Source organism: Anomaloglossus baeobatrachus, chromosome 3, assembly GCF_048569485.1.
Source record: "Anomaloglossus baeobatrachus isolate aAnoBae1 chromosome 3, aAnoBae1.hap1, whole genome shotgun sequence".
In the NCBI taxonomy this organism is placed as follows: Eukaryota; Metazoa; Chordata; class Amphibia; order Anura; family Aromobatidae; genus Anomaloglossus; species Anomaloglossus baeobatrachus.
The window spans coordinates 145,289,988-145,316,797 of record NC_134355.1 but is presented as its reverse complement, the minus strand read 5'-3'; the positions used below and the strand labels follow the sequence as shown (position 1 = coordinate 145,316,797).

The window sequence follows — 26,810 nt, the reverse complement described above, 5'->3', positions numbered from 1 at the left end:
TGTGGTGTTGTCTACCACGTAACCACTTGCATCCTTGGCATTTGTAATGTTATTATATTGTATCATTTTTTCTTTCTGTCCCTCCTGGACGCCGGGTATATTTATCCATCTATTTCATTTATAGGTTAATCTGACAATATGCACCAATGCTGGGGCTCTAATAAGATAGCCATACGGATGAACAAAGATGAAACGGAAATCCTGCATGATGTGAAAATACGGCCGGGATCTCACGGGACTTGCTCGGGGAGTCAACGCGTGCGCCATTCCGTAATTTCCGGATAGGCCTGAGCCTTGGTGCCGCTATTTAAATCCGGTGAGCTGGGGAAAACAGAACACCTCTGCCCTGATGAAGAATCAACACCTAACAAATTCGAAACGTACGTCGGATGTTCCATGAGGTTCTGTTGCTGTGACCAAGCCGCCATTGTGTTGCCTTACCATCACTGGTAGATATGCTTTTTACCAACGATAATACATGATGTGATGTATATGTGATCCGGAGGGGTTAAATTTACTATGGGCATAGTCCAAGATAGGATATATGTATAATCTGTACTTGTTATTTTTCACTGCAGCAAACATTCTGTATGTTGTTAACCTCGAAGTGATGTGCATACTAGGGCTTGGTCCTGTTATTTTACTTGCTTTTAATGGATGTTCACCTGCTGTTCCTAATAAAACGTTTGTACTTTTTGCACTATAAAAACTCTATGTCCTCTTGTTTATATATTATGCTTCTGAGTTTGTGCTGCTTGTGGGGATCCATGAGAATCCATAACCACAAAAAACATTGTTTGGTGGTACGGAGCTTTTTGCTTATATATCTCCACTATTGAACTAAGACTAACAACCTCTAGAATTTATAACGCACACTCCTGTCTCCAAAACTTCTCTTGTGCTGCACCAGTTCTCTGTAATGCACTACCACAGATAATTCGGCTTTTTAGCAGGGCCCTCATTCCTCTTGGTAATTGTTGATTTATGTGTTTCTCTGTCATGTTTTATATTGTCTGGTCGAGTCCTCTCTGATTTTTAAACTACTGTGGAATATGTTGGCGCTATAGAAATAAAATGACTATTGATTTATGAAAAAAATAAAACTATATTTACCTTTTAAGCCACTAAAATAATTAAAAAAAAGTCCTGGAGAATCATGTCGCCAAGTATTTTTTTCCGCACCATTACACCTCACTTGGAAGTTTGTTTCTGGGTTTCAGTACATTATATGATAAAATGAATGGTGCTATTCAAAAGTACAACTTGTATTGTGAAAAACAAGCCCTCATACTGCTATATAGATGTCTCTTAGGGCATGTGCGCACGTTGCGTTCTGTATTTTGTAGAAATAAACGTATCCTCTGGCAGAATTTGTCAATGTCAAATTTGGTTTTGACCACAAAAACGCTTGAAAAACACATTTGAGTAAGTTTTCATTCCGTTTTAGGTGCGTTTTTTTTGCTTTTCATGTGTTTTACTTGCTTTTTGTTAGTTGCGTTTCCAATACATTGTCATGATAGAATAAAGCTTCCAGAAATGAAAAAAAAATAAATAAAAATTAACATCTAATGTTGTCATTTCATGCTACCAAACATTCATTACATTCTGTTGATTAGGTAGAATCTCTTAGAAAATGTCTTTGCAAAATGGAACTCTACGTTAGTTGAGGATGTGATGTAATCAGGGAAGCTGTTGAGCTCACTACCACCCAAAAACGAATGCGTTTTTGTTGACAAATATACATGCAGATCGCATGAAAAATGCAAGTAAAACGCAATGATTTGATTTTAGGATGAGTTTTGATAATTCTCAATGACTCTAATGATAGCAAAACGCTGCCAAAACGCTCAAAACAATTGACATGTTGCTTTTTCAAACGCAGAGATTTTGACAAAATGTCACAAAAAAACTCAGTGTTTTTGGACGCATAGTGCGCACAAAATATCCCTATTTCCCATAGACTTTGCTTAGAAAACAAAACGCATGCATTTTGGCATTAACATGCTGCAGTTCAAAACGCTGCAGAAACGCATGCAAAAACGCAACGTGCGCACATGCCTTCAGACACTCACCGATCTCCTATTAATGGCCTGTCCTAAAAAGAAGGTGACAATATTAAAGTGGCAATTATTCCCTTTAACCCCTTCAGCCCCCGGGCACTTTCCGTTTTTGCGTTTTTGTTTTTTGCTCCTTTTCTTCCAAGAGCCGTAACTTTTTTATTATTCCGTCAATCTTGCCATATGAGGGCTTGATTTTTGCGGGACGAGTTGTACTTTTAAATGAAACCATAGGTTTTACCACATATTGTACTGGAAAACAGCAAAAAAATTACAAGTGTGGAAAAACTGCAAAAAAAGTGTCATCGCACAATAGTTTTTTGGATGTTTTATTCACCGTGTTCACTATATGATCACACTGATGTATCTATGTGATGCCTCAGGTCGGTGCGAGTTTGTAGACACCAAACATGTATAAGTTTACTTGTATCTAAGGGGTTAAAAAAAAATCACACGTTTGTCCAATAAAAGTGGCACACGTTTTGCGCCATTTTCCGAAACACGTAGCGTTCTTATTTTTTGGGATCTATGGCTCAGTGATGGCTTATTTTTTGCGTCTTGAGCTGACGTTTATAATGGTACCATTTTTGCGCAGATGCTACGTTTTGATCGCCTGTTATTGCATTTTGCGTAAAACTTGCGGCGACCAAAAAACGTAATTTTGGCGTTTGGAATTTTTTTGACACTACGCCGTTTACTAATCAGATTAATTGATTTTATATTTTGATAGATCGGGCATTTCTGAACACGGCGATACCAAATATGTGTATATTTATTTATTTTTTAACCCTTTAATTTTCAATGGGGGGAAAGGGGGGTGATTTGAACTTTTAGGGGTTTTTTTTAAACTTTTTTTTTTTTTACTTTTTTTTTTTTTATTTTACTAGTCCCCCTAGGGGGCTATAGCAATCAGCAATCCGATCGCTATCTGCTGATCACAGCAATACAGCTGTAATCAACAGATTCAGTCACTTTGGTTTTCCCTCTGCTCTCGGCCGAGGGAAAACGAAAGTGAAACATCGTAGCAGCAGGCGTCATCACATGACCCTGTGCTACGATGGCAACCACAGATAGTCACGTGATAACACACGTGACTTCCGGTGGGGGCGGCGGTAAGTAACAAACATGGCCGCGCGCATTTAAATCTTGCTGCCAGACTTTGGCAGCAAGATTTAAGGGGTTAATGGCCGCGGGTGGAAGCGATTCCACCCGCGGCTAGCAGGCACACATGTCAGCTGTTGAGCACCCGAGCATGGTAGTACTCGCTCATCACTACTTATTACCTCCAGCAGTGGCCAATATATACGCAATTTATGAAGCAGAATGCCGCAGCATTGTATTTTTTAGTGACTGCTACCATGAACTGCAGTTTATCCCATTCACTTGAAAAGGAGCTGATTTGTAGTATCCAAAAGTGGCCAGTATACAATATATAGAGCTGCGGTGTTCTGCTTCACATATTGCTTACATCTGGTCACTGCTGGAGGTGATAAAAGTGGAATAGTGGGGATGACGGGTGTCTGACTCATTTCGAACCTATACCGCTGACCTATTGTAAGTCCAAGGAAATCTTTGTAAAGTAACATGTATCACCCAGATCCTCAAATAATGACTGCAGTGCACTATCTTCTTATAATACAACATCCAGTCACCCAAAAACCTAACTGCATGTTCGGCAGCTATAAGCTGTGGCCACCACCAGTAGGCTCTTATATACAGCACTCTAACATGCTGTATATATCAGCCCAGGCCACTGTGACTGGTTGAATAGGTGTCTCCATTAAACTTGTCTTTCGGCCATCTTTGTCCTCCTTCTTCTGAAGCCTGGGTGCATGACGCATCCTACATCATCCACACTAGCCGGCATTGAGGTCCCATACATGCGCACTACAATACTTTAATCTTCCCTGCTCAGGGCAGATCAAAGTGTGCCCGCACAGGACCTCAATGCCGGCGAGTGTGTATGACGTAGGATGCGTCATGCACCCAGGCTTCAGAAGAAGGAGGACAAAGATGGCCGAAAGAGGAGGCACCGTTAACGGAGAATGGAGACACCCATCCAACCAGTCTGCACTGCACCGCCCCTTAGGTGAGTATTATAAAGTGATTTTTAAATTTTACACAGCTCTTATATACAGCACGTTAGAATTCTGTATATAAGAGCCCACTGGTGGTGGCCACAGGTTATAGTCACCAAATCTGCTGACGGGTTCCCTTTAATGAAAATTCTGTATACAGTCACTCAATAACCTGACCGTAGTATTCTTTTAAAAGACAAACTCTGACCACCACTTCGTAACAGAATCAAGCAAGTGTGAACAGGTGCAAACTGCTATGCCAGCTTAATATACAAACTAGAGTTGAGTGATTATCTAACTGTTCGTTCTCGCTATACTCCTAACGAGTACTGTATAATACCTGCGTATTCATTCCGAATAGCATGTGCAATTCAAGTCAATGGGGAAAAGTCACAAAGTAACGAGTAACCCGAAATCTGCACTATTTGCTACTCGCACGAATAATACAGCATTCGGGTTACTTGTTATTTTGAGAGTTTTCCCCATTGATTTGCATTGCACATGCTATTTGAAATGAATAAGCGAGTATTAGACAGTTCTCGTTATGAGTATAGCAAGTACGAATAGTTGGGCTGTGGAGTCGGTAAACCAAACCTTCGATTCCGACTCCTCAATTTCTCTTGCACCGATTCCGACTCCTACATATTTTGCTTATAGTTAGGTGAAAAATGTATTGTAATACATGAACATGTGTATGTGAACATCAGACATTTAATAATTTTTATGATACAATATTCAAGATATTTCGATAGAACATAAAATATATTTATTGGAATACAACTTTAGAACACAAACTGTAATAAATTGTAAATATGTAATACACTATGTAATATACAGTAGATTACATATATATCTTGTGTGTGTGTGTGTATATATATATATATATATATATATATGTTACATATTGTATTACATATTTACAATGTATTAGTTTTTTGTGTTCTAAAGTTGTATTCCAATAAATATATTTTATGTTCTGTCTAAATATCTTGATTATTGTATCATAAAAATAATTAAATGTCTAATGTTCACATTGTACTACAATACATTTTTCACTTAAATATAAGCATTATACTAAATATTCAGCACATTCTGCATTATACTACTGTCCCCAATTTATTATATATTGTCGGAGTCGGTGCATTTTATACTGACTCTGACTCCACCAAAATGAGCTCCTACTCCACGACTCCGACCCACAGCCCTTTTAGGTACTCACTCAACTCTAATACAAACCAAAGGATACAGCAGTATTTACAGCATCGGTGGTCATACACAACTGGCATCAGACTGCTGCTTCTCCTGCTCCACCATAAACACGCTCAGCTGAAATTAGCGGAATGGTGCATGTTCTTATCTGAGCGCTCAGAATTAGACTCAATTCTATGATGTCACCATCCGCACACACTCTATGGAACATAAAATGTCCCGCTTTGTCACATGATATGAATTGCCAGCATTGCACAGTGCCTGTGAGAGGTGCTATTGCAGACCGCTGTTCCCCGCTCCGGTGACGTCACGTCAAGTTCCGCACACGTCACATCCGTGCGGCCGACTGCAGTTTTCCTGACTTACTGAGCTGTGAGCGGTGTTTCACCGCTTGTCACAGCCCATCTCCTTCCTCCTCCCTCACAGCAGAACGCTGGAAGCAGGAGATGCGCTGTGCTGGGGGGGAGGAGGGAGGAGGGGGGAGATGGGCTGATGGCCTGTGACAAGCGGTGAAACACCGCTCACAGCTCAGTGAGTCAGGAAAACTGCAGCCGTCCGCACGGATGTGACGTGTGCGGAACTTGACGTGACGTCACCGGAGCAGGGAACAGCGGTCTGCAATAGCGCTTCTCACAGGCACTATTGCCAACATAAGGTATTTGAGAGAAACATTATTTCTCAATATAATATCGAACTAGACAATTAAAAATATGGGTGAACCACCCTTTTAATTGTTGTTCACAACTTTGCGCTCCAGATGGCGGGTACATAACTTCCAGAATGTTACATTCTCACTTTACATTAACAGACACCGTTGAATTTCCCGCTGGGTTGCGTCCGATCTAACTGGGCTGGTGAAGTCTCAGTGCTACCCAGTTCCATACTTTACAACTCAGCGGGACTGTCCTGATCTGAGGGATCTCAGTGCTGTTCACAGCTGTGGTCCCAGCTCCTCCCCTTAGTGCAGTGAATAAATTAACTCAAGAAGAGCAGTGCATAAATTAAATTCTCATCTGCTCTGATTTCCTGGGATGGGGTTAGAACTCATAAGCTTGTGAGCTCTTGGTCCATAGGCAGCAGCTCTACCATTAACCCAATGCCTGTATTGAGACGCATAGGAGGATTTGGTAATCTTGACTTGTATGGCAAGCAGAGAAGCCAGAAGCAAAACATTCAGCTACATAGAGATATGCAGTAGATAGATATATACTGCATCTCCATGTAGCTGAAGGAAGAAGTCAGATTCTTTTGTTCCCATAAAACTACTATAAAGAAATGAGACAAAAATATAATTTTATTTTTCATCTCCCCCTTGGAATCAAATCAGCAACTTTCAAACACTTAACATCCTAGCTGTTGTGCCACCAGCATTGATGATGTCAGAGAAAGGATTTTACATAGATGAACCTGCAATGCAGCCTCTGATTACACAGGACACAGAGCTCCATTGTACAGTGTAGAGCTCTGTGTCCTGTATTCTAGAAGGAGAGGAAAAAATGTTGTTTCTTCTAAGGAAATTTCTAAAAATAATTTAAAAAATATAGAATAATGTAATTTTGATTGCCCTGTAATCGTAACGACCCAAACAACCCAGCAATCCAATTATGTATGAGGATCAGTAAATGGCGAAAAAAAAAATGGCGAAATTAATTATTTTTCTCTATTAAAACCCATAAAAAATGTAATAAAAATGTAAAGCTGAGGCCGTGTTCATACGTGCTATGGTTTTTCTGCAGGTGTCTGCAGCACGTAACGCAATAACAATCTTATCTAATTATTGCGTGTTTGCTGTGTTTTTTATGCGTTTTCCCTGACATTTGATACATGTTTGGTGCAGATGTGATCCTGGTTTTTAATGAATTTTAATACTACAGAAAAGATTTGATTCTGCGTTTAAAAAGGAAACTGCACTTTTTTGTCCTTGCATTTTTTTTCAGGCTCCACAAAGACGTCTATAGAGAAAACCCCCCCACCAAAACTACATAGTAAGCGGTGTCTTTAGACACACCAAGGGCGGAGGTTTCATGAAATCACATCCACTTCATATTTAGGCCGAGTTCACATGTAGCATAGATGCGGGGATTTTCTGCTGCTTTTTTTTGCACATAAATTCTGCTGTGTTTAATTGTCCAAGCAAAGTGGATTTGATTTTGTGAAAAGACGCCGCTGAACTCTGCGGTTTTGGCCTAACCCAGTATATTGACAGTTAAGGGGCCTGGCCACTAGAGTACCACACTAATAGAAGTCGCCTGGTACCTTGACTGTTAAGAAGGCCTTGATGTAAGGAATCTGTCCTCTGACTCTTATAGCCTGGAGCCACTTCGTCCAAGGATCGGTCTGTAGTTGAAATGTTCGTACCCTGTGTCTCTGGTCTCTGTCGAGATTCACGCTATCTTCCTTTCTGTCTCATTTGCTCCATTGCCACTAAAGATGAGCGAACCTTTTTAAGTTCTGGTTGGGCATGTACAGGAGAACCTTAAACTTTGGTTTGTGACTTTGACTTGATCCGAACCTCAATAAAAGTCTGTAATTGGGCAGTTTCTGTCTCCCCCTAGATGCAGCCAGCCATAAGCAGAATACTTCTGGGGAAGGGTGGGTGGGGTTTATAAAAAAAATAAATATATATATATACTGTATATATATTTTTCGTGCAAACTACATCTGATCACGCTGATATTACCCCAAGTGTGAGCCATTCAAACACTGTAAGCGGCTCGCATAGGGCTCAGCACCACTCATACCCAAGCACAGCACTGCTCACTTGAGTGGTTTGCACTCGTAACTCACTCGAACTTCGAACCCAAACTTTGTTTTTTTGGTAGTCTGTTGCTAAACCCGAACTCCGAACATCGAACCTTACGTTTGCTCATCTCTAGTTTCAACAAACCACCCACAGTATGCAACCTTCACGATCAATCGACTACACGTCTGTCACGTTCGCTCACTGGACCTTCACTTCCTAATTCGAAATTGAACTGTCCTTTCCCTGTCAGTTGACCACTCACAGGGTGGACTAGTCCCAGCATTTAACTGTTTTGGTCCCTGCGGTATGTTGCTGGGAAGACTTAACCTTTCACCTACATTTCTGTAAACAAACATTACTGTACATTATAATACTCTGCATTATCACATCCTATAACACTTATACATATAACTCTATACTATGCATCATCAACATACATTACACAAGAACATATCACAGTTATGATACAGTACATCACACTTCACATAGCACATCACAGTATTTACAAAAGACGCAAGACCTAATTTACATTACCCAACAATACAATACAATGTCATAACCAGTTTATTCAATGGCATGACACGATCACCATTGTCCACCACTCTTAAGGCCTCGTCACACACAGAGTTAAATCTTTGGCAGATCTGTGGTTGCAGTGAAATCATGGACATATTGTTCCATTTGTACACAGCCACAAACCTGGCACTGATTGTCCACAATTTCACTGCAACCACAGATCTGCTGCAGATTTATCTCTGTGTGTGACAGGGCCTTTACATTGGCATCCACTGACTCGCTAACCTGGTGCTTAGGGTTAATTACAGTGCCCATTTCTTATGTCCTCAATTAATTTCACTTTAGTTCTCCCTAATTTGTGCATTTATGGGACATTACCATCAGTAGATCGTTTGGGTGCTCAGTGTCTATACAATTACACCATCCTGTGACACCCCAGTCATGCATTATGGGCACAGTTGCCACCACCAACTCTCCCAAAGATGGAGATAACACTCTACTCAACTTGTCCTTCTTTTAAGCTGTGATCTTAGATGCAATCATTTGTTCTGTTTTGGTCCATACATGAATTCACTGATCTCTTTATATCTTTGTTCATGTTTCAGGTGTCTGTGAATTATCAACAAGCCGTGATCGACATTTGTCCCCTGTCCCACACCGTCTGACCTGTGTCCTGCACTGTTAGTAAATGGAGGTCGCTCTGGAGCTAGATGTCCTCAGGGGCTTTCAATCATCTCCACTTAATGATCAGTATGAGGCAGAAGTGAATGCGGGTAAGAGGCACAGCTCTTATACACAGGGTTAACAACTCTTAAGGCTGCTTTACATGCTTCAATTTCTCGCGCGATCGCATTTGCGATCGCACTCGCTCCCATCATTTGTGCGATATGGGCAATTTGTTGCCCGTGTCGCACAAACTCGGTAACCCCCGTCACACGTACTTGCCTTCAAAACGACGTCGCTGTGGGCGGCGAACATCCTCTTCCTGAAGGGGGAGGGACGTTCGGCGTCACCGCAACGTCACACAGCGGGCGCCCAATAGAAGCGGAGGGGCAGAGATGAGCGGGACGTAAACCTCCCGCCCACCTCCTTCCTTCCGCATTGCCAGTGGGACGCAGGTAAGCTGCAGTTCATCGTTCCCAGGGTGACACACGGAGCGATGTGTGCTGTCTTGGGAACGATGAACAACCGGCGCAGAGGACGTGCGATTTTTATAAATTGAGCGACGTGTCAACGAGCAACGATAAGGTGAGTATTTTTGCTCGTTAACAGGTGCTCGTAGCGGTCACACGCTACGATATGTCAAACGGCGCCGGATGTGCGGCACTTACGACGTGACCCCAACGACATATTGTTTGATATATCGTAGCGTGTAAAGCCCGCTTAGGTCCATCATAATTGAGTTATTGACAATATTGCCAAAATGTCATCATCAAATTTGTTTGGTTTGTTGGTTGCACAGAAACTCAAACCTTTCTCTTATATTCTGCATGGAGATGTATTGCAATATTGCATGGGTCATGTTGTATTACTACTCAAGTCATAAGAGAGTAAAGGGATTATGGGCCATCGCAGATCCCATTTCCTGACAGGTTATGTCAGAAACTGATGTTTTTAAGTTGCTAGGTCCGAGCACTATGCTCAGAAATAGTCTCTTTTACACTGTACTATGATATGGTGACTTGAATCGCAGCCTCAGGGTTATTATATGAGACCACTCGGCAGCGTACAGCTTCATCAGGATGTCCATATTGGCATTATCCAGTGAGCAACTGCTATGATGGTTGCTTGTTTCCTGCTTGCATTATTAGGCCAAGTTAAAAAGGTTGTTGGAGTAACATATGATAGGATAAAGGTCACTTTACACACAGAGATAAATCTGTGGCAGATCTGTGGTTGCAGTGAAATTGTGGACAATCAGTGCCAAGTTTGTGGCTGTGTACAAATGGAACAATATGTCCATGATTTCACTGCAACCACAGATCTGCCAAAGATTTATCTCTGTGTGTAAAGTGGCCTTAGCTTATCAATATGAGATCGGTGAGGGTCTCAAACCCGTCATCTGGTGATATCTGATGTTAGCAGTGTATAGAGCAGAATAGCAAAGCTCTGTACATTTAGTGACCGCTGATGAGTACTATTATATATCTGTAATTCAATTGAGTCAAATCCCCACTGATATCTTATAAATTACCTATCCAATAAATGCTAGTCTCAGACAGCCCCTTTAAAGGGAGTGTGTCGTAAAAAAAAAAAAAATAAATTCAATAACTGAAAAAATATAAAGTATTAATGTTATGTTTAAATAAAATTATTTGTTTTTAATTGAGAAAAATATAAAAAAAAAGAAAAAAAGTTTTTATATATTCCACTCTTAAACACTAGGGGGACCAGCTACTGAAATCCTGCTGTAGAACTACTGTAGAACTAGCTAACATTATAGCTGCAGTAAAAGTGGGCAGAATCTGCTCTCCTGTGTAGTGTGTGATGTCAAAGCTCCCCCTCCCAATTTGGGTGGTTCCAAAAGAATAAGTGAGAATGAAGTTTAAGATCATAGTGCGGAGTCATTTTGTTGGAGGCCACAGAGTGATCCTAATATGTCTAAAGTATCACTAAGGCCAGCTGCATAGTGCTCCAGTGTATCCCGCGCCACACTGTATCCCAATATCCCCACACTGCCTACTGACTTTTTTCCAATGCCCTACACTGCCAACTGTTTCCCAGTGCCTCCCCAATGCCCCCACACTGCCTACTGACTGTTTCCCAATGCCTTGCTGACTGTATCCTAATGCCACATGCACTCACCTCAGACCTGCGCCCTCGGCAGCCTGTCCTGTCAGCAATCACAGAACATAGCAGCGAGCAACGGAGGCCCAAGGTGATCATACAGGGGGAGGGGGTGAGGGGGGTGCGCGGCAGAGTGCGGTTGGGGGGGGTGCGTGGCAGAGTGCGGTTGGGGGGTGCGCGGCAGAGTGCGGTGGGGGTGGGCGCGGCAGAGTTCGGGGGGTTGGCGCGGCAGGATCAGTTACGGTGCAATCACTGCTGCCCATCACCGGTACTCACCTCATCCATCCCGGCGGGTGACAGGGGGAAAGTGCAGCACACAGCATACGCTGTGAACTGCACAAAGATGGCGCTGATCTCCTCCCACTGATGTGATCTGAACAACCCAGGAGGCGCGTCCATTTCACAGCAGACGCCTTCTCTATGTTAAAGTATAGGGTCGCAGTCCGACAACGGTCTTCTATGCCCAGGGGGTTGCCTTAAAGGAGGTGAGTAACTGTCGTTATAAAATCCAAGATGGCAGCCCCCAGTGCTTCAGTAAAACTAGAATTAAATAAAAACTAAATAAACAGTGAATTTAATTTTGTACTAAAAATACTTGATTTCATAATCACTATTACTAATACAAACATAAAAAATGCAACACCCTACCTTTAACACCCAGCAGAAAATGCCAACATCTGCATATGTTACATGGGGATTTGTGTTCCCTATTAAGGCTTACTCTTGGGTCTACCATAGAGATGAGCAAAGTGATTGCTCGCCGTGGATAGGAGCTGCTCACATTTCCTTACCCTTCAGGATCTCAGACTTGGCTTAAGATTAGCGGTTTGGAAAGGCATCAGCTGTGCACTATACGCCAGATGGATGTCATACCGGCAAACAAAATGCCTCACTGAGGAACCTAGATCATCAGGAAATTCATGCAGCTTCTGTCCGTGGCCAGAGAGCACTGACCAGGACCGTGGACCAGGGTTGTGCAGTGATCCCCTCATATCTAGTCCCACCTATTACCTACAGCAAGAGAGTTATTCTGAAGTGTGTCTCCTTCACTGGACGATTCAGCTGGACCATGTATTATATGATAGCCCTGACATTTTAATAGGCAAAATGATGCTACACAGTGGCCATTGTAGGAGAAAAAAGTAGCTGTCTTTAGCTCAGTGATAGCAGTTTATGGATGCGAAGTAATCTGCAGTTATGGTAGGGGTCAACCAGACTCTTAAGAGTTTACTTTAAAGGGTTATTCCCATCTCTAAGATTCTATACCAATATGTAGTAGTTGTAGTAATAATAATATTAGCAAATACCTCCAATTAAAAATGTAGTATAGTTCTTCTGATTTACTATGTCTCTTGCCTCATGTACAGTTTACCTAAGGCCATGTCCTCACACTTATGTGGGAATTCAGATTTGATGTGTTGTATTCTGAGCTTATTATTCTGGCTGAATGTCACCTTCCTCACAAATCTGTGAGTGACATTTCTGCTCAGTCAACTGTAAGAGCCATTATTAAGTGGACATCTGAGCCATGAAGCTGAAGACCACAACCACTGATGGATGTAAGAATCACCCATCCTCTGTTGCATCCTTTGCTACTGACTTGTAAACTGTCTCCGAAGAGTCAGCAGAATGAGGTCTGTGAGTCGGGAGCTTCAGGAAATTGGTTTCCAAGGTCAAATGGCTGCACACAATCTGCAGCTAACCATTCACAGTGTTATCCATCAGCTAGAGTATAGGGGAGCGCACCATGGACTTTGGGGCAGTGAAGTCTCCTGCTCATTACGCAAGAGGCTGCCCTCTAGTTATAGTTAAAATTTCAGTAAAAAAGCCACAGAGGCCGAGCTGCTTTACAAAATGCTGACAAAATCTCCAGTGATGGAGATGCGGCTTCCGGAAGAGCACCCCTGTCTTTTTTTCCTGAATTGGTTTTGCCTACAAATACCTTGACGGTTTCTCCAGCATCTTGGGGAATGTGCACGTAGTATCTTTAAGTTATATGCCTCAGAAATCTATAAAAATCAGCAAGCATGTCAGATCTGGACAGCCGTGTATTTCAATCTTTTCGAACTACTATGTTTTTCATGAAATGCCCAGTTACAATGGATAAGTAGTGGCATAACAATCTGCATATCAATACAAATAATATTTAAATATATCATATAGTACGCAGAGGTGTGACTACAATATAAAAACCAAATCGCAAAGAGCTGAAAGGACTACACACAAAAAGAAGGCGATCATCTGGTTTCAACGTATTTTTATTTTAATTTTAATGCAAAAGGTGAAAGGGGTAGGGCAAAAGGATTACATCACCACAGTCAAAAAAGGTGATCACAATGTACTAATTATAGGTACAAAAGGATAGTTGTATCAAAACTGAGCAGCACCGAAAATAGCCCACAATAGACCAATATAAGGAGTAATATACTCAAAAATCAGATACACAATAGTGGCTCAGAAAAATGTGTACACTTTTCTCCTGCAAGAAACAGACAAAGCATAGACATATGTCAGTGAATCCAATGAAAAAGTGATGGATAGTCCACCCTCTCCTGAACTGAAGTCACTGATAACAATAGATACAATATACTATACACCCGTGACAGCAGTGGAGATCAAAGCAACGACTAAGGAGCATGCTATTTGCAGACAGATACTACAAAGGGCTGTGTCTATCATACAACAAGATTAAGAAATGAGAGACCACTGCAAAAGAGACCTTAATTCAGGTCAATATAGGCTCCAATAGTAGCGACGAAGTCCACTGCTGACAGGGGCATACAATACTCATGCTCAGGGGGGTAGAACATCCAAGGCAACACATGCAGGAGTACAATATGGGAAAAGTAAATCCACTACATCATATAAAGGTCAGGGGCGCCATACACTGTTCAGCAGAATAACAATATACAAAGCCACATTATCTAGATGTATATCGCTGCGGAGGAAATGCGCCCGATGCGCGTTTCGGAGTGTTCCTTCGTCAGGGGCCGTGACAAAGAAACACTCCGAAATGCGTATCGGGCGCATTTCCTCCGCAGCGATATAAATCTAGATAATGTGGCTTTGTATATTGTTATTCTGCTGAACAGTGTATGGCGCCCCTGACCTTTATATGATGTAGTGGCTTCCCTTATTAGCGATCAGCAAGCTATGACATCCTAGTTGGAAACAACTCAGTGATTCATTGGTCTTCCAGTGTAATTCATAGAATTATATTTTGGGAAGATTTTTGCGTTTTTCATAGAACAACATAGATTATATTTACATTTGCATAGGATATGCTTTGTGAAATCCCATCTATGTGGAGTGGATAAAATGCACAAAAAAAAATGAGCATGCTGCAGATTTTCAAGTGCATCTCATGCTCATTATTTTGGGGAATTTGAAGAGAATCTGTCAGCTGTTTTTCTTTTTTGTTTGTTTTTTTTATTCTGAAGAAAAGGTGAGGTAGGGGTTAAAACAGTGAATTTAGTGATGTATCACTTATCAAGCTTCCTGCTGTTGATTACTTACAATAAAGGTTTTATCATGAGTACCTTATCACTGCTGGGACTACAGTAGCATGAGACCTAGTCCTACATTCCCCTTCCTTTGATAAGCAGCACACTGTGTATAGAAAATGTACACAGAGCAGTGGTATGGACGGGGTTAGCTTTCTGAGCTCTGCTACATCTAAAGGCTTGCTCACAATGGTGATGATTGTCTCATGCCAGAGAATCAGATGCATAATGCAAATGACGTTCGGCTCAAACACTGCACCAAGTGTTAGTCAATATGCTCCAATTCTCTCACATGCAAGAATCGGGGCATGTGAGGAAACGATGGGGAACATAATTTCTCCATCATCTCCATTGTCTGTTGGTGTATATTGAACTGCACGTGAAAGTCATTCTAGTGCACTCTGATGCACCCAGACTTGAATGTGTGCGCACCGACCGATATACGCTGCCAGTCGCAGCATGCAGTTATTTTGTTCTCATGTCAACCAATCATGGAAAAAAAAAGCACTGGTCAGCACTGCGCATCGTATAATACTGGGCCGAAGACTATCTTATAAACCACTAGATGGCAATCCTCTGAGTTACGGTATATGCAAGTGTGTGAACACTAAAGGGTACTTTACACACTGTGACATCGCTACCGTGGGGGTCACGTCGTTAGTGACGCACATCCGGCACCAGTAGCGACATTGCAGCGTGTGACACCAAGAGCGACGATCAACGATTGCAAAATCGTTCAAAAACGGTCATTGTTGCATCGCTTCTTTCCTTAGTATCGCTGCTGCCACAGGTACGATGTTCGTCGTTCCTGCGGCAGTACACATCGCAATGTCTTTTCTCCTCCCTTAACACATCGCTATGTGTGACACCGCAGGAGCGACGAACATCTCCTTACCTGCGTCCACCGGCAATGCGGAAGGAAGGAGGTGGGCGGGATGTTACGTCCTGCTCATCTTCGCCCCTTCGCTTCTATTGCCCGGCCGCTTAGTGACGCCGCAGTGATGTCGCTATGACGCCGAATGCCCCTCCCTCTTGAAGGAGGGATTGTTCGGCGGTCAAGCGACGTCGCTGTCAAGGTATGATGTTCGTGTGACGCTGCCGTAGCGATAATGTTTGCTACGGCAGTGATCAACACATATCGCAAGAACGACGGGGGCGGGTGCTATCGCGCTCGACATCGCTAGCGATGTCGCAGCGTGTAAAGCGGCCTTTAGAAATCTGATTGTGTCACAACTGCTAGACCCAGTAATCTAAGTGACACATCACTGGAATCGGGTCTCTGTCTCTAAATTATGCTGCTCTCAGAAGAGGTAGCAAAAACCTGGTGACTGATTCTCTTTAAATACACTTTAATTTGACCCATTCAAAATTGACAGCCCTGTGCTAGACTTGGCCAAGCACTGTACCTGGCAATCTCCTTCAGTATCATAGACATGAATGGAGTGGCAGCAATAATGATAGCTGTGCCGCTGTAATCAATCTTACTGCATTACATAAGAACTGGATATTGGGACCCTTATTCTAGTGATCAGACCCCCAGCAATCAAACATTTATCACCTGTGTCCTGAGAAAAAAACACTTTAAAGCCATCATCTTGTATTCATCACCATTGTACTAACAGAAAGCGTGGACATGCATCAAATTATGAGTGTGACAGGAGACACCATCTATATACTCACACTCCAACGCAACGTAAAGACTTATAAGATTGATAATCAAAGACACTTATGACATATAGGTGCATATTATTAAAGGGGTGGTTCACTACTCTGCAAAAGTGGCCACCTCTCTTTAAACTGGTAGGGAAGGCTTTTTCTAAATGCCTTGTTCAGCCAATTCTGCCTCTGATCGGCACTATTGCGGTCCGCTCAACCCCGTGATGTGACCCCCGAGGCTCTGTGACCTCTGAGATCCGGTGATGTCACATCAACTTTCAGTTGACCTGACACTACTGAGGCCGGTTGCAGTCTCCTTGAGTGACTGTACAATAGGATAAAGAGTTGCACACAAGTCACAATGTGCAGTATATGGGAATGATGAAAAGCAAAACTGCTATGGGAATCTAGACTGAAAAATACAATGAACTATCTGAAAAAGTGAAAAAACATGAAAAATGGAATATGCATAACTGCTATGACTAATAAGAATATAAGAAATGTTTAGCCATTGTGTTGATCAATGCAAAAGAGTCCCTGAGTTACTGGGCTGTGGGCTGAGTTTCACCGCTCTATATGAAGTGAAAGCTGCACACCAAATTAAGAGAAATAGGAACAAGCATAACTGCTTTATGATACATAAGGAATGAAAAATCCAATTAGCCATATGAAAAATTCAAAAAATTGAAATGTGACATTGCATAACTGCTGAGGATTATTTGAAAAAAAGAGATATTTAGCTAATGTATTGATGAATTCATTACTGCCCCATAACCAACTTTACGGTAATCTCTTATTTATGGGGTCCCTAACCAAATGTTACCTCTATATGTGGTTAAAACCTGCTTGTGTGCATGGGTACCTAACCAAATGTTACCTCTATGTGCGTGTTTCACCGCTCGTCACAGCCCAGCATCGCTACTGCTTGTGGCGCTCTGCAGCAAAGCAGAGAGCACACACGAGATGCTGGGCTGTGATGAGTGGTGAAACTCCGCCCACAGCCCAGTCACTCATGGAGACTGGGGCCGGGCTCGGTGATGTCAGGTCTACTGGAAGTTGACAAGACATCACCGGATCTCAGAGGTCACGGAGCCCAAGGGGTCAGTTCATGGGGATGAACGGACCACAATAGCCCCGCTCAGAGGCAGAATTGGCTGAACAAGGTATTTATGAAAAGCCTTCCCTTTACAGGGATGTGACCACTATTGCAGAGTAGTGAACGACCCCTTTAAAGCCTGGTGCATTCGGCCCCTCCTCTGTAATATTCTGTTGGCACTCCTTTTGCTAAAAAATGGGGTTCATTGATCCCTGATTACCTTCTGGGTTTACCAGGATTTAGTAGCACAGAAGTGCTTGACTACTGCACTATCCAGCTCGCGTGTTGTGCTGATTGGTGCCACTTCGAGGTATAATTTATCTGAATGGGATCCTTTTTTTTTCCTCGGCACCAATAGATGAGTCTCATCTGAAATACTGAAGAGACTAATGCATGCTGCAGTTTTTTTCAAGTGGATGTTTGGTCCATGTACAATAGGTAGTCATCTCAGCCCAATTGAATGATGTTGGTCCAAGTCCCATCCAAAATATGTCATTTTCTTGCACAAAACAGCCCTCGGACCAAGGATATGGTTGAGTGAATGTAGCTTTAATGAGGCATTTGCTACTTGAGATGCTCAGACGATATAGACGTTAGAGAACTGACAATGATTTTGCTGGTCTTTTATTTTCCAGAGAAAATTCATGGTTGCATATTCGGGGCTTTGAAGCGTGTGCTTAGCAAGCAGACAAATACTGTATAGTGACAGCATGGATGAGTCCTTAGGTCACCTCCTGTTACTTAGTGAGAAATGAAATAAACATGTACCAACCTTGACCAGAAGTAGAGCTAAAAATATGTAAGCAGTGGAGCGTGCCTCCTCGTATTGACTGCTGCTATGACAGTCATGACTGCCTGGTTAGGGCCAATTTAATACTGTCCCTTTAATCTAGTCTATTCATAAGGGACTGCTATAACAAAATGCTAAATCCATTTTGTATACTTATCGATTGCAAAGACACGTTGAAAGATCTGCATTTCAATGTGAAAATGTAGCAGAAATGTGCTAGAATTATAGACTTTTCTTTTTTTTTTTTTTTTTTTTTTTTAAAGCAGAGATGTTTGAAAAAAATAATGTTTAAGAAGAAGGGAAAATAGAGGTGGAGAGAAAAAGGAAATTATAAAAAGTAATTCTAAATTCTGGTGTTAAAAATGTGTTTCAATATACAGTTATGGCCAAAAGTGTTGGCACCCTTGAAAATGTTCCAGAAAATGAAGTATTTCGCCCAGAAAATTATTGCAATTACACATGTTTTCTTATACACTTGTTTATTTCCTTTGTGTGTATTAGAACACCACACAAAAAAGAACTATGAAAAAAAGGCAAATTGGACAAAATTTCACACAAAACCCCAATATGGGCTGGACAGTATTATTGGCACCAAGTATCTAGTGTGGGCAACATGAAAATTTTACCTGAAATCAGATTAAAAGGGGAGAAGTTGACTCTATCTTTGCATTTTGTGTCTGTGTGTGCCACACTAAGCATAGAGAACAGAAAGACGAGAAGAAAACTGTCAGAGGACTTGAGAACAAAATTGTTGAAAAATATCAACAGTCTCAAGGTTACAAGCCACTCTCCAGAGATCTTGATGTTCCTTTGTCCACAGTGAGCAACATAATCAAGAGTTTTACACCTCGTGGCACTGTAGCTAATTTTCCTGATCGTGGACGGCAGAGAAAAATTGATGAAAGGTTGCAACGCAGGATAATCCGGATGATGGATAAGCAACCCCAATTAAGTTCCAAAGAAATTTAAGCTGTCCTGCAGGCTTAGGGTTCATCAATATGAGACTGAACTATCCATACACGTTTGAATTAAATTAAATGCTATGGAAGAAAAAACCAGGAGAACCCCACTGCTGTCACAGAGACTTAAAAAGCTAGACTACAGTTTACCAAAATGTAGGTGAGGAAGTCAAAATCCTTCTGGGAAAGTGTCTTGTTCACAGATGAAACCAAGATTAAGCTTATTGGTAAAGTACATCATTCTACTGTTTATGGAAAATAGAATGAAAATGGGGTCTACAAAGAAAAGTACACACAGTAACTACAGTCAAATATGGTGGCGACTCAAAGATGCTTTGGGCTTGTTTTGCTGCCTCTGGCACTGCGTACTATGACTGTGTGTAAGGCATCATGAAATCTGAAGATTTCCAAAGGATTTTGGGTCACAATGTAGATCCCAGTATCAGAAGCTAGGTTTGCGTCCTAGGTCATGGGTCTTGTAACAGGACAATGACCCCAAACATATTTAAGACGCCCCCAGAAATGGATGGAATCAAAGCGCTGGAGAGTTCTAAAGTGGCAGCAATGAGTCTGGATCTATATCAAATTGAATACCTGTGGAGAGATCTTAAAATTGCTTTTCGGAGTAGGCGCCCTTCGAATATGAGACCTGGAGCAGTTTGTAAAACAAGAATGGGCCAAAATTCCCAGTTGAGAAGTGTAAGAAGCTTGTTGATGGTTATAGGAAGCCATTGATTTCAGTTATTTATTCCAAGGGGTGGGCAAACAAATATTAAGTTGAGGGTGCCAACAATTTTGTCCGGCTCATTTTTGTGGTTTTGTGTGAGATTGTGTCCAATTTGCCTGTTTTCTCAGTTTTTTTTCTGGTGTTCCAATACACACAAAGGAAATAAACATGTATAACAAGTCATGTGTTAAGTCATTGCAATAATTTTCTGGTAGAAATACTTCATTTTCTGGAACATTTCAAGGGTGTCAATACTTTCAGCCATGAGTGTATAGTCATGTTGATTTTTTGAGTTTTCATTTTCTCGGTCCTTTTGTTCATGGGAGAAAAACATTACTGTGATCCACTGAGGTCTTGTAAGAATTTAGACCTTAAATAATTTAAAAATAAATCTAATATATAAAGCTGAGCGTATATGTGTGTGTATTAATGTATGTATGTCCGCTAAAGGAATCCGCACTGTCACATTTGCAATCACAATTTTCCACAGACACCTCATGTGACTCATGGAAAGTCATAGACTATGATTTGAAGGGAAAATTTAACCCCTCTCTTTACAGTTATTCATCAAAACCTGCCTTCATTAAAGTCAATGGAGCTGGAAGCTACAGGTTATTAATAGGAGCTGTGATTGTTTGCTATAGGAATGAAAGAAATTCATAGTATATAAGAAGCTTCTTTGTGAGGTAATATGTCGGTGGAGAGACGGATAGAGAGAAAGAGACAGACACCGCCAGGCACAGACAGACAGGGAAAGAGGCAGACAGACAGGCAAAGAGGCAGACAGGGAGACAGAGAGAGATAGACAGAGACACATAAAGAGAGACAGAGACACATAAAGAGAGACAGAGACTGACAAACAGGGAAAGAGACAGACAGGGAAAGAGGCAGACAAAGAGTGGGAGAGAGACAGAGAGACAGTCACTATCCCGGGCAATGCCGGGTACTACAGCTAGTGAAATAAATTAAATAAAATAAATAAATATAGTGTGTGTGTGTGTGTGTGTGTGTGTGTGTGTGTGTGTGTGTGTGTATGTGTGTGTGTGATCTTGTACACTACAGCAGCAATGAAGCGGCACAGCCAGCTGTTGGTTAAGTGGACTCTTCTGAACTGGGCAGGAGGATGAAGTGACTGTGACTCGTTAGAGGGGTTAGCCCACCAACCATGTGGAAAAAATATTCCAGGCATATCCGAATAACATAATTCTAATGTAGATAATGCATAAAATGCATATGAAAAATAATTTTTCATTTTGGTGTAGACTTTACCCCTCGTTTGGTGTCCAGTGGGCAGGCCACAGTGCTGCACCATGTGACTACTCCGGCACTCCATCTGGCAGGTGGGCATTGTGGTTAGTGACAATAGTACAGGTCTTCTCATTTGGGTGAAAGGGACCTTTTGGGCCACCATAGTATCCAGGGCTGAGGTGAAACTACAGTCCTTTCACCAACTATAGCTACCTTCTTGCTTTACACAGGTAAAATAGTTTTAACAGAAATATTTTCAATACATTTAAAGAGGACTGGTTACTGAATTTTTTTTAATTTAAATGGAGTTTGTCCTCCAAGTGCCCCTGGTCCACTGATTCCTGAACTGTCCTTCTTTTTCTTCTTTGCCGCTCCGTTCCTGAGTTAGACCCCCAGTAATAAAGGTACAAATTTTGCTTTTAACCAACTGGGTGTATATCACAGACCATCTCTGTAGGTGTGGCTCTGTTTTGATTGGCCAGCATTAGAAGAGAAAAAGCAAACATGACTGGCCAATCAAAAGACGTCCACGCACACAGAGAAGTGAGATATACGCCCAGTTGGTTAAAAGGAGAATTTGCACCTTTATTACGGGACATAATTTTGGAGGCACCTAGAAGAAAAGGAAAAACTTTTCTAAAATCAGTGGAGTTGAGCAAATTTTAGGAGCTGCTCACTGTAAATTACAAATGCAGTAAAAGATCCTTTTTTAAATTGAAAAATTTATATATTTCTATTTTTATTATTAGATAGCCACTTTAAGTTTACACTAATTGTCTATTAGCCAGGCAGATTATGAAAGATTACCCTGAATCTCACATGGGGAAATAAGAGGATAGAGGTTAGTGGTGGTGGTGGCGGTAGCGGCTTTGGTGGTTCAGCAGTAGTGGTATAGTGGTAGTAGTAGTAGTTGTGGTAGTTCAGCAGCAGCACTAGGAGTAGTAGTGGTAGTTGTAGTAGTGGTAATAGTTGTAGTGGTAGCAGTAATAATAGTTGTAGTGGTAGCAGTGGTAGTTGTAGTGGTGGTACAGCAGCAGAAGTAGTATATTAATAGAAGCTGTGGTAGTTCAGCAGCAGGAGTAGTAGCAGTGGTAGTTGTAGTGGTAGGTTAGTGGTAGTACAGCAGGAGTAGCAGTAGTGGTGATGGTAGTAGTGCAGGAGTAGTGCTACTATTATTATGTTAAGCATCAATACCGTCTCTGATATCAGCGCTTTATATACAAGTGCATCTCAATAAATTAGAATATCCTCAAAAAGTTAATTTATTTTAGTTATTCAATACAAAAAAATCTATTTCAAGTATTATTATTATTTCTGTTAATGTTGGTGATTATGGCTAACAGGCAATAAAAACCCAAAAGTAATTCTCTCCAGAAAATTAGAATAATTACCTCAAAACACCTGCTAAGGCTTCTAAGCGTTTAAAATGGTCCCTTAATCTGGTTCATTAGCCTACACCATCTTGGGTAAGACTACTGACTTGACAGATGTCCAGAAGGCAGTCATTAACACACTCCACAAGGAGGGTAAGCCACTAAAAGTCATTACTAAAGAAGATGGCTGTTCACAGAGTGCTGTATCCAAGCATATTAATGGAAATTTGAGTGGAAGGAAAAAGTGTGGTAGAAAAAGGTGCACAAGCAACAGGGTTAACTGCAGCATTGATAGGATGTGGAGAGACCACAATCCAAGCTGCTTGAGGTCTAGTGTAAGTTGCCACGATCAGTGATGGTTTGGGGAGCCATGTCATCTGCTGGTGTAGGTCCACTGTATTTTATCAAGACCAAAGTCAGCACAGCCGTCTACCAGGAAATGTTAGCGGAGTTCATACTTCCCTCTGCCGACAAGCTTTTTGGAGATGGACAATTAATTTTCCAGCAGGACTTGGCACCTGTCCACACTGCCAAAAGTACCAATACCTGGTTTAATAACCACAGTATCACTGTGCTTGATTGGCCAGCAAACTCGTTGACCTAAACTCCATCAAAAATCTATTGGGTATTGTCAAGAGCAAAATGAGACACCAGACTCAACAATGCAGACGAGCTGAAGGCTGCTATCAACACAACCTGGGCTTCCATAACACCTCAGCGGTGCCACAGGCTGATCGCCTCTACGCCACGCCGCACTGATGCAGTAATTCATGCAAAAGGAGCCCTGACCAAGTATTGAGTGCATTTACTGTACAGACTTTTCAGTAGGCGCCAACATTTCTCAGGTTAAAATCATTTTTTCAGTTGGTCTTATATAATATTCTAATTTTCTGAGATAATGACTTTTGGGTTTTCATTGGCTGTAAGCCATAATCATCAACATTACCAGAAATAAATACTTGAAATAGATCACTCTGTGTGTAATGACTATATAATATGTTTCCCGTTTTGTATTACATTACTGAAATGCATTCATTTTTTGATGATATTCTAATTCATTGAGATGCCCCTGTATGTGCCTTGTACTGTCCAGTCTCTTTATGCCATTCTTGCATCTCCTGTCACCGCTCTGTACTAAATGGCAGCAGTAAAGCTTGTGATCTTTAGTCACTCACATTTCAGATATTAGCGCTGTTCATCATTATCCTAAATTGCTGCTAGACATTCTTTTTATAGAGCTATTTCTCAGAACGCTGCAGTCTCGCTGTGATCAGGCTGGTGGATGTGAATTATGGTTGCACTTCATCCCAGGGCTCTTGAGTTTGTCATAATGTTATAGTTTCTTTACTGACCCAAGGGAGAAGATTTTGTTATAAAGTCTTCCCCTAGGATCCAATTGATGTAACCAGCCTAAACGGACTGATATTGTTCTCATACTGCAGGGCTATAGGATAATCACCTCCTTTATTCACCTATTAGCGCTAATGAGGCTCTTTGCTTCGGTGCCAAGCTTTAGCCTTCATAGAGGATTCTCAATAGAAAAGAAATCTCGGTAACCAGTAGCCTATAAACCTCTAAACATTTTAGTTAATTTTCTATTAATGTTTATTTAGGTTCTGGTTGTTGGGTTTCTAACATGTAAAGTAAGATTGCCTCTTGGATTAATGAACCTAGTTAATAAAGCCTATAGTATTTTGTCTAGTATTGATCTCCGCATACACTGTGTGTTCAGCATACAGTCCAACTTTACATATTTTTTTCAATACAAATTTAATGCATTATTGTTCAATGATAGAAACATTTTTGTTGGGCTGCAATACACATTGTAACCACCGGATGGCCACGAATAGGTACATATAGCATAAACATCTCCTGACAGAGGATTACCAAACCATTCTTTTAAATTAGCGGACATATCTGTATATAGTGGTGCACCAGTAGACATCACTATCAAAACAATACAAATGTGTATCCGTTTGGCATTTACTTGGCCAGTATCCATTAACATACCTTGGTTTACTTTTTTTTTATTTTGTTGAAAGTTTAAGGCAATCTGCCCTCCTCCTAAAAGAAAAAAAATTACTTTGCTTTATGAGATTTGTTGTACAATAGAGGCCATGTACGGTTATAACAAGCGTACACGTGTATTAGGGATACAGTGAAGGAAATAAGTATTTAAACCCTTGCTGATTTTGACAAAGACATGAGCAGTCTATAATTTTAAGGATAGGTTAATTTCTCTGACGCCTCATTGGGGGACACAGGACCATGGGTGTTATGCTGCCTATCCATAGAAGGACACTAAGTAGATGCAAAAGCATAGCTCCTCCTCTGCAGTATACACCCCCTGGCCGGGCAAGGCAGTCCCAGTTTTAGCTTAGTGTCTATAGGAGGCACTTCCTTTCAAGGTTTTCTTATTTTTTGAGGGCGACGGTTTCCTTTTGGGACCGATCTCCCACTACCATTAACGGGCGGGAACGTGAAGTGTTGCCTACACGTACCCCCTCCCGCGACGCTGGATCCTGGGCTGGACGACGGGTTCCATAGACAGCGATTTTCCAAAGCCCAGGGCAGAGGCACAATTCCTCAGCCCCTCTTTGCAGGCTCTGAGTTGAATATGGCACCGTTGTGACCGGATACAGCAAGCTGACTCTGCTATTGTCACTGCCTGGATTGAAGCAGTGTTTAAGGTGAGATCCCCCCTGACTGGTTTCCCAGACAAAGGGAGAAAAGGCTGTGCAGGAAAGGCTCACAGGGCTGAATATACAGTATTTATTATGATCAAACCAAACAACATGTGTTGGATAACCACTACATCAATACCGGCAAAAGAAACAAAAAAATGGTATAACTCCAATATAAAACAAAATATTTTTATTTCAAATTTATAAAATCAAAACATAACATTAACAAAAAGCAACATTCACAGCAGTAAATCCTCAATAGAAGGTGAGCTGGTATCATACATAAGAAGTATATGAGACGTTCACAGAAACATGTCAGCAACAGTTAATAATGGTATTCCATCCATAGTTTGGAAGGAAAGGTACAACCAACCATCTAATAGGGCTTTAACAGTTAATCAGCCTCCATAAAGGATAAATGATCCCTAAAAAAGTATGGACATCAAAACCAACCATGTACTGACCAGTAAGATAGATACCGCAACACCTGCCTGTCCCAGGGACAGGCAGGTGTTGCGGTATCTATCTTACTGGTCAGTACATGGTTGGTTTTGATGTCCATACTTTTTGGAGGCTGATTAACTGTTAAAGCCCTATTAGATGTTTGGTTGTACCTTTCCTTCCAAACTATGGATGGAATACCATTATTAACTGTTGCTGACATGTTTGTGAACGTCTCATATACTTCTTATGTATGATAACAGCTCACCTTCTATTGAGGATTTACTGCTGTGAATGTTGCTTTTTGTTAATGTTATGTTTTGATTTTATAAATTTGAAATAAAAATATTTTGTTTTATATTGGAGTTATACCATTTTTTTGTTTCTTTGGCCAGTATTTATTATGAGAAACTCCCTGGCTAATGCAAGGAAGAGAGCCCCTGGAATCCTGAACACATAGTGTTTAACTTTTCCCTAGCTTGCTGGCTGGAGGAGGGGGCAAGTCCGTCCTGTTTGCAAACTCCTGCACAGATAATTTCCTGGTGGCAGGGGGGAGGGGGTGGCTAGAGAATCACAGAGCTCAGGGACTCACGCTGTTTATTATCTGCTCTGTTTATTTGATCTAGCAGAAAAGCCAGCTGATAACCACCGGTGACATGCTGTGTGCTGACTAGAGGGAGGAAAACTATCAGAAGCTCCTTTCCCGCCGTTTTTTTACTACCCACAGCGGGGGGCACACTGACTACTTCTTCGCTCTCTTTTAGCGCTAAGCCCCGCCCCCCACGGCCGCGATAAACCCCGCCCCTCCAGGCAAGCGTGGGAAGATCTCCAGCCATCGGCTGATTCTGGTAAGGGAAAAGATCAACCAAACTCTGCATGTGGAGGATCCCCCATCCACTACCACTGACCATGTGGTCTCCTTTAAGAGGGCAAGGAAACCCCA

The 26,810-nt window shown here is 41.6% G+C and overlaps 1 protein-coding gene across 1 annotated transcript in view; it reads left to right on the top strand.

The window, feature by feature from the left end:
- Positions 1 to 26,810, top strand: part of TTC27 (tetratricopeptide repeat domain 27) — a 557,582-nt gene that overhangs the window by 4,016 nt on the left and 526,756 nt on the right. Inside the window, exon 2 of the mRNA XM_075338149.1 lies at positions 9,209 to 9,376. Coding sequence (XP_075194264.1) covers positions 9,292 to 9,376 — 85 coding nt within the window. The 5' untranslated portion in view covers positions 9,209 to 9,291. The remainder of the gene's footprint in view (positions 1 to 9,208; positions 9,377 to 26,810) is intronic.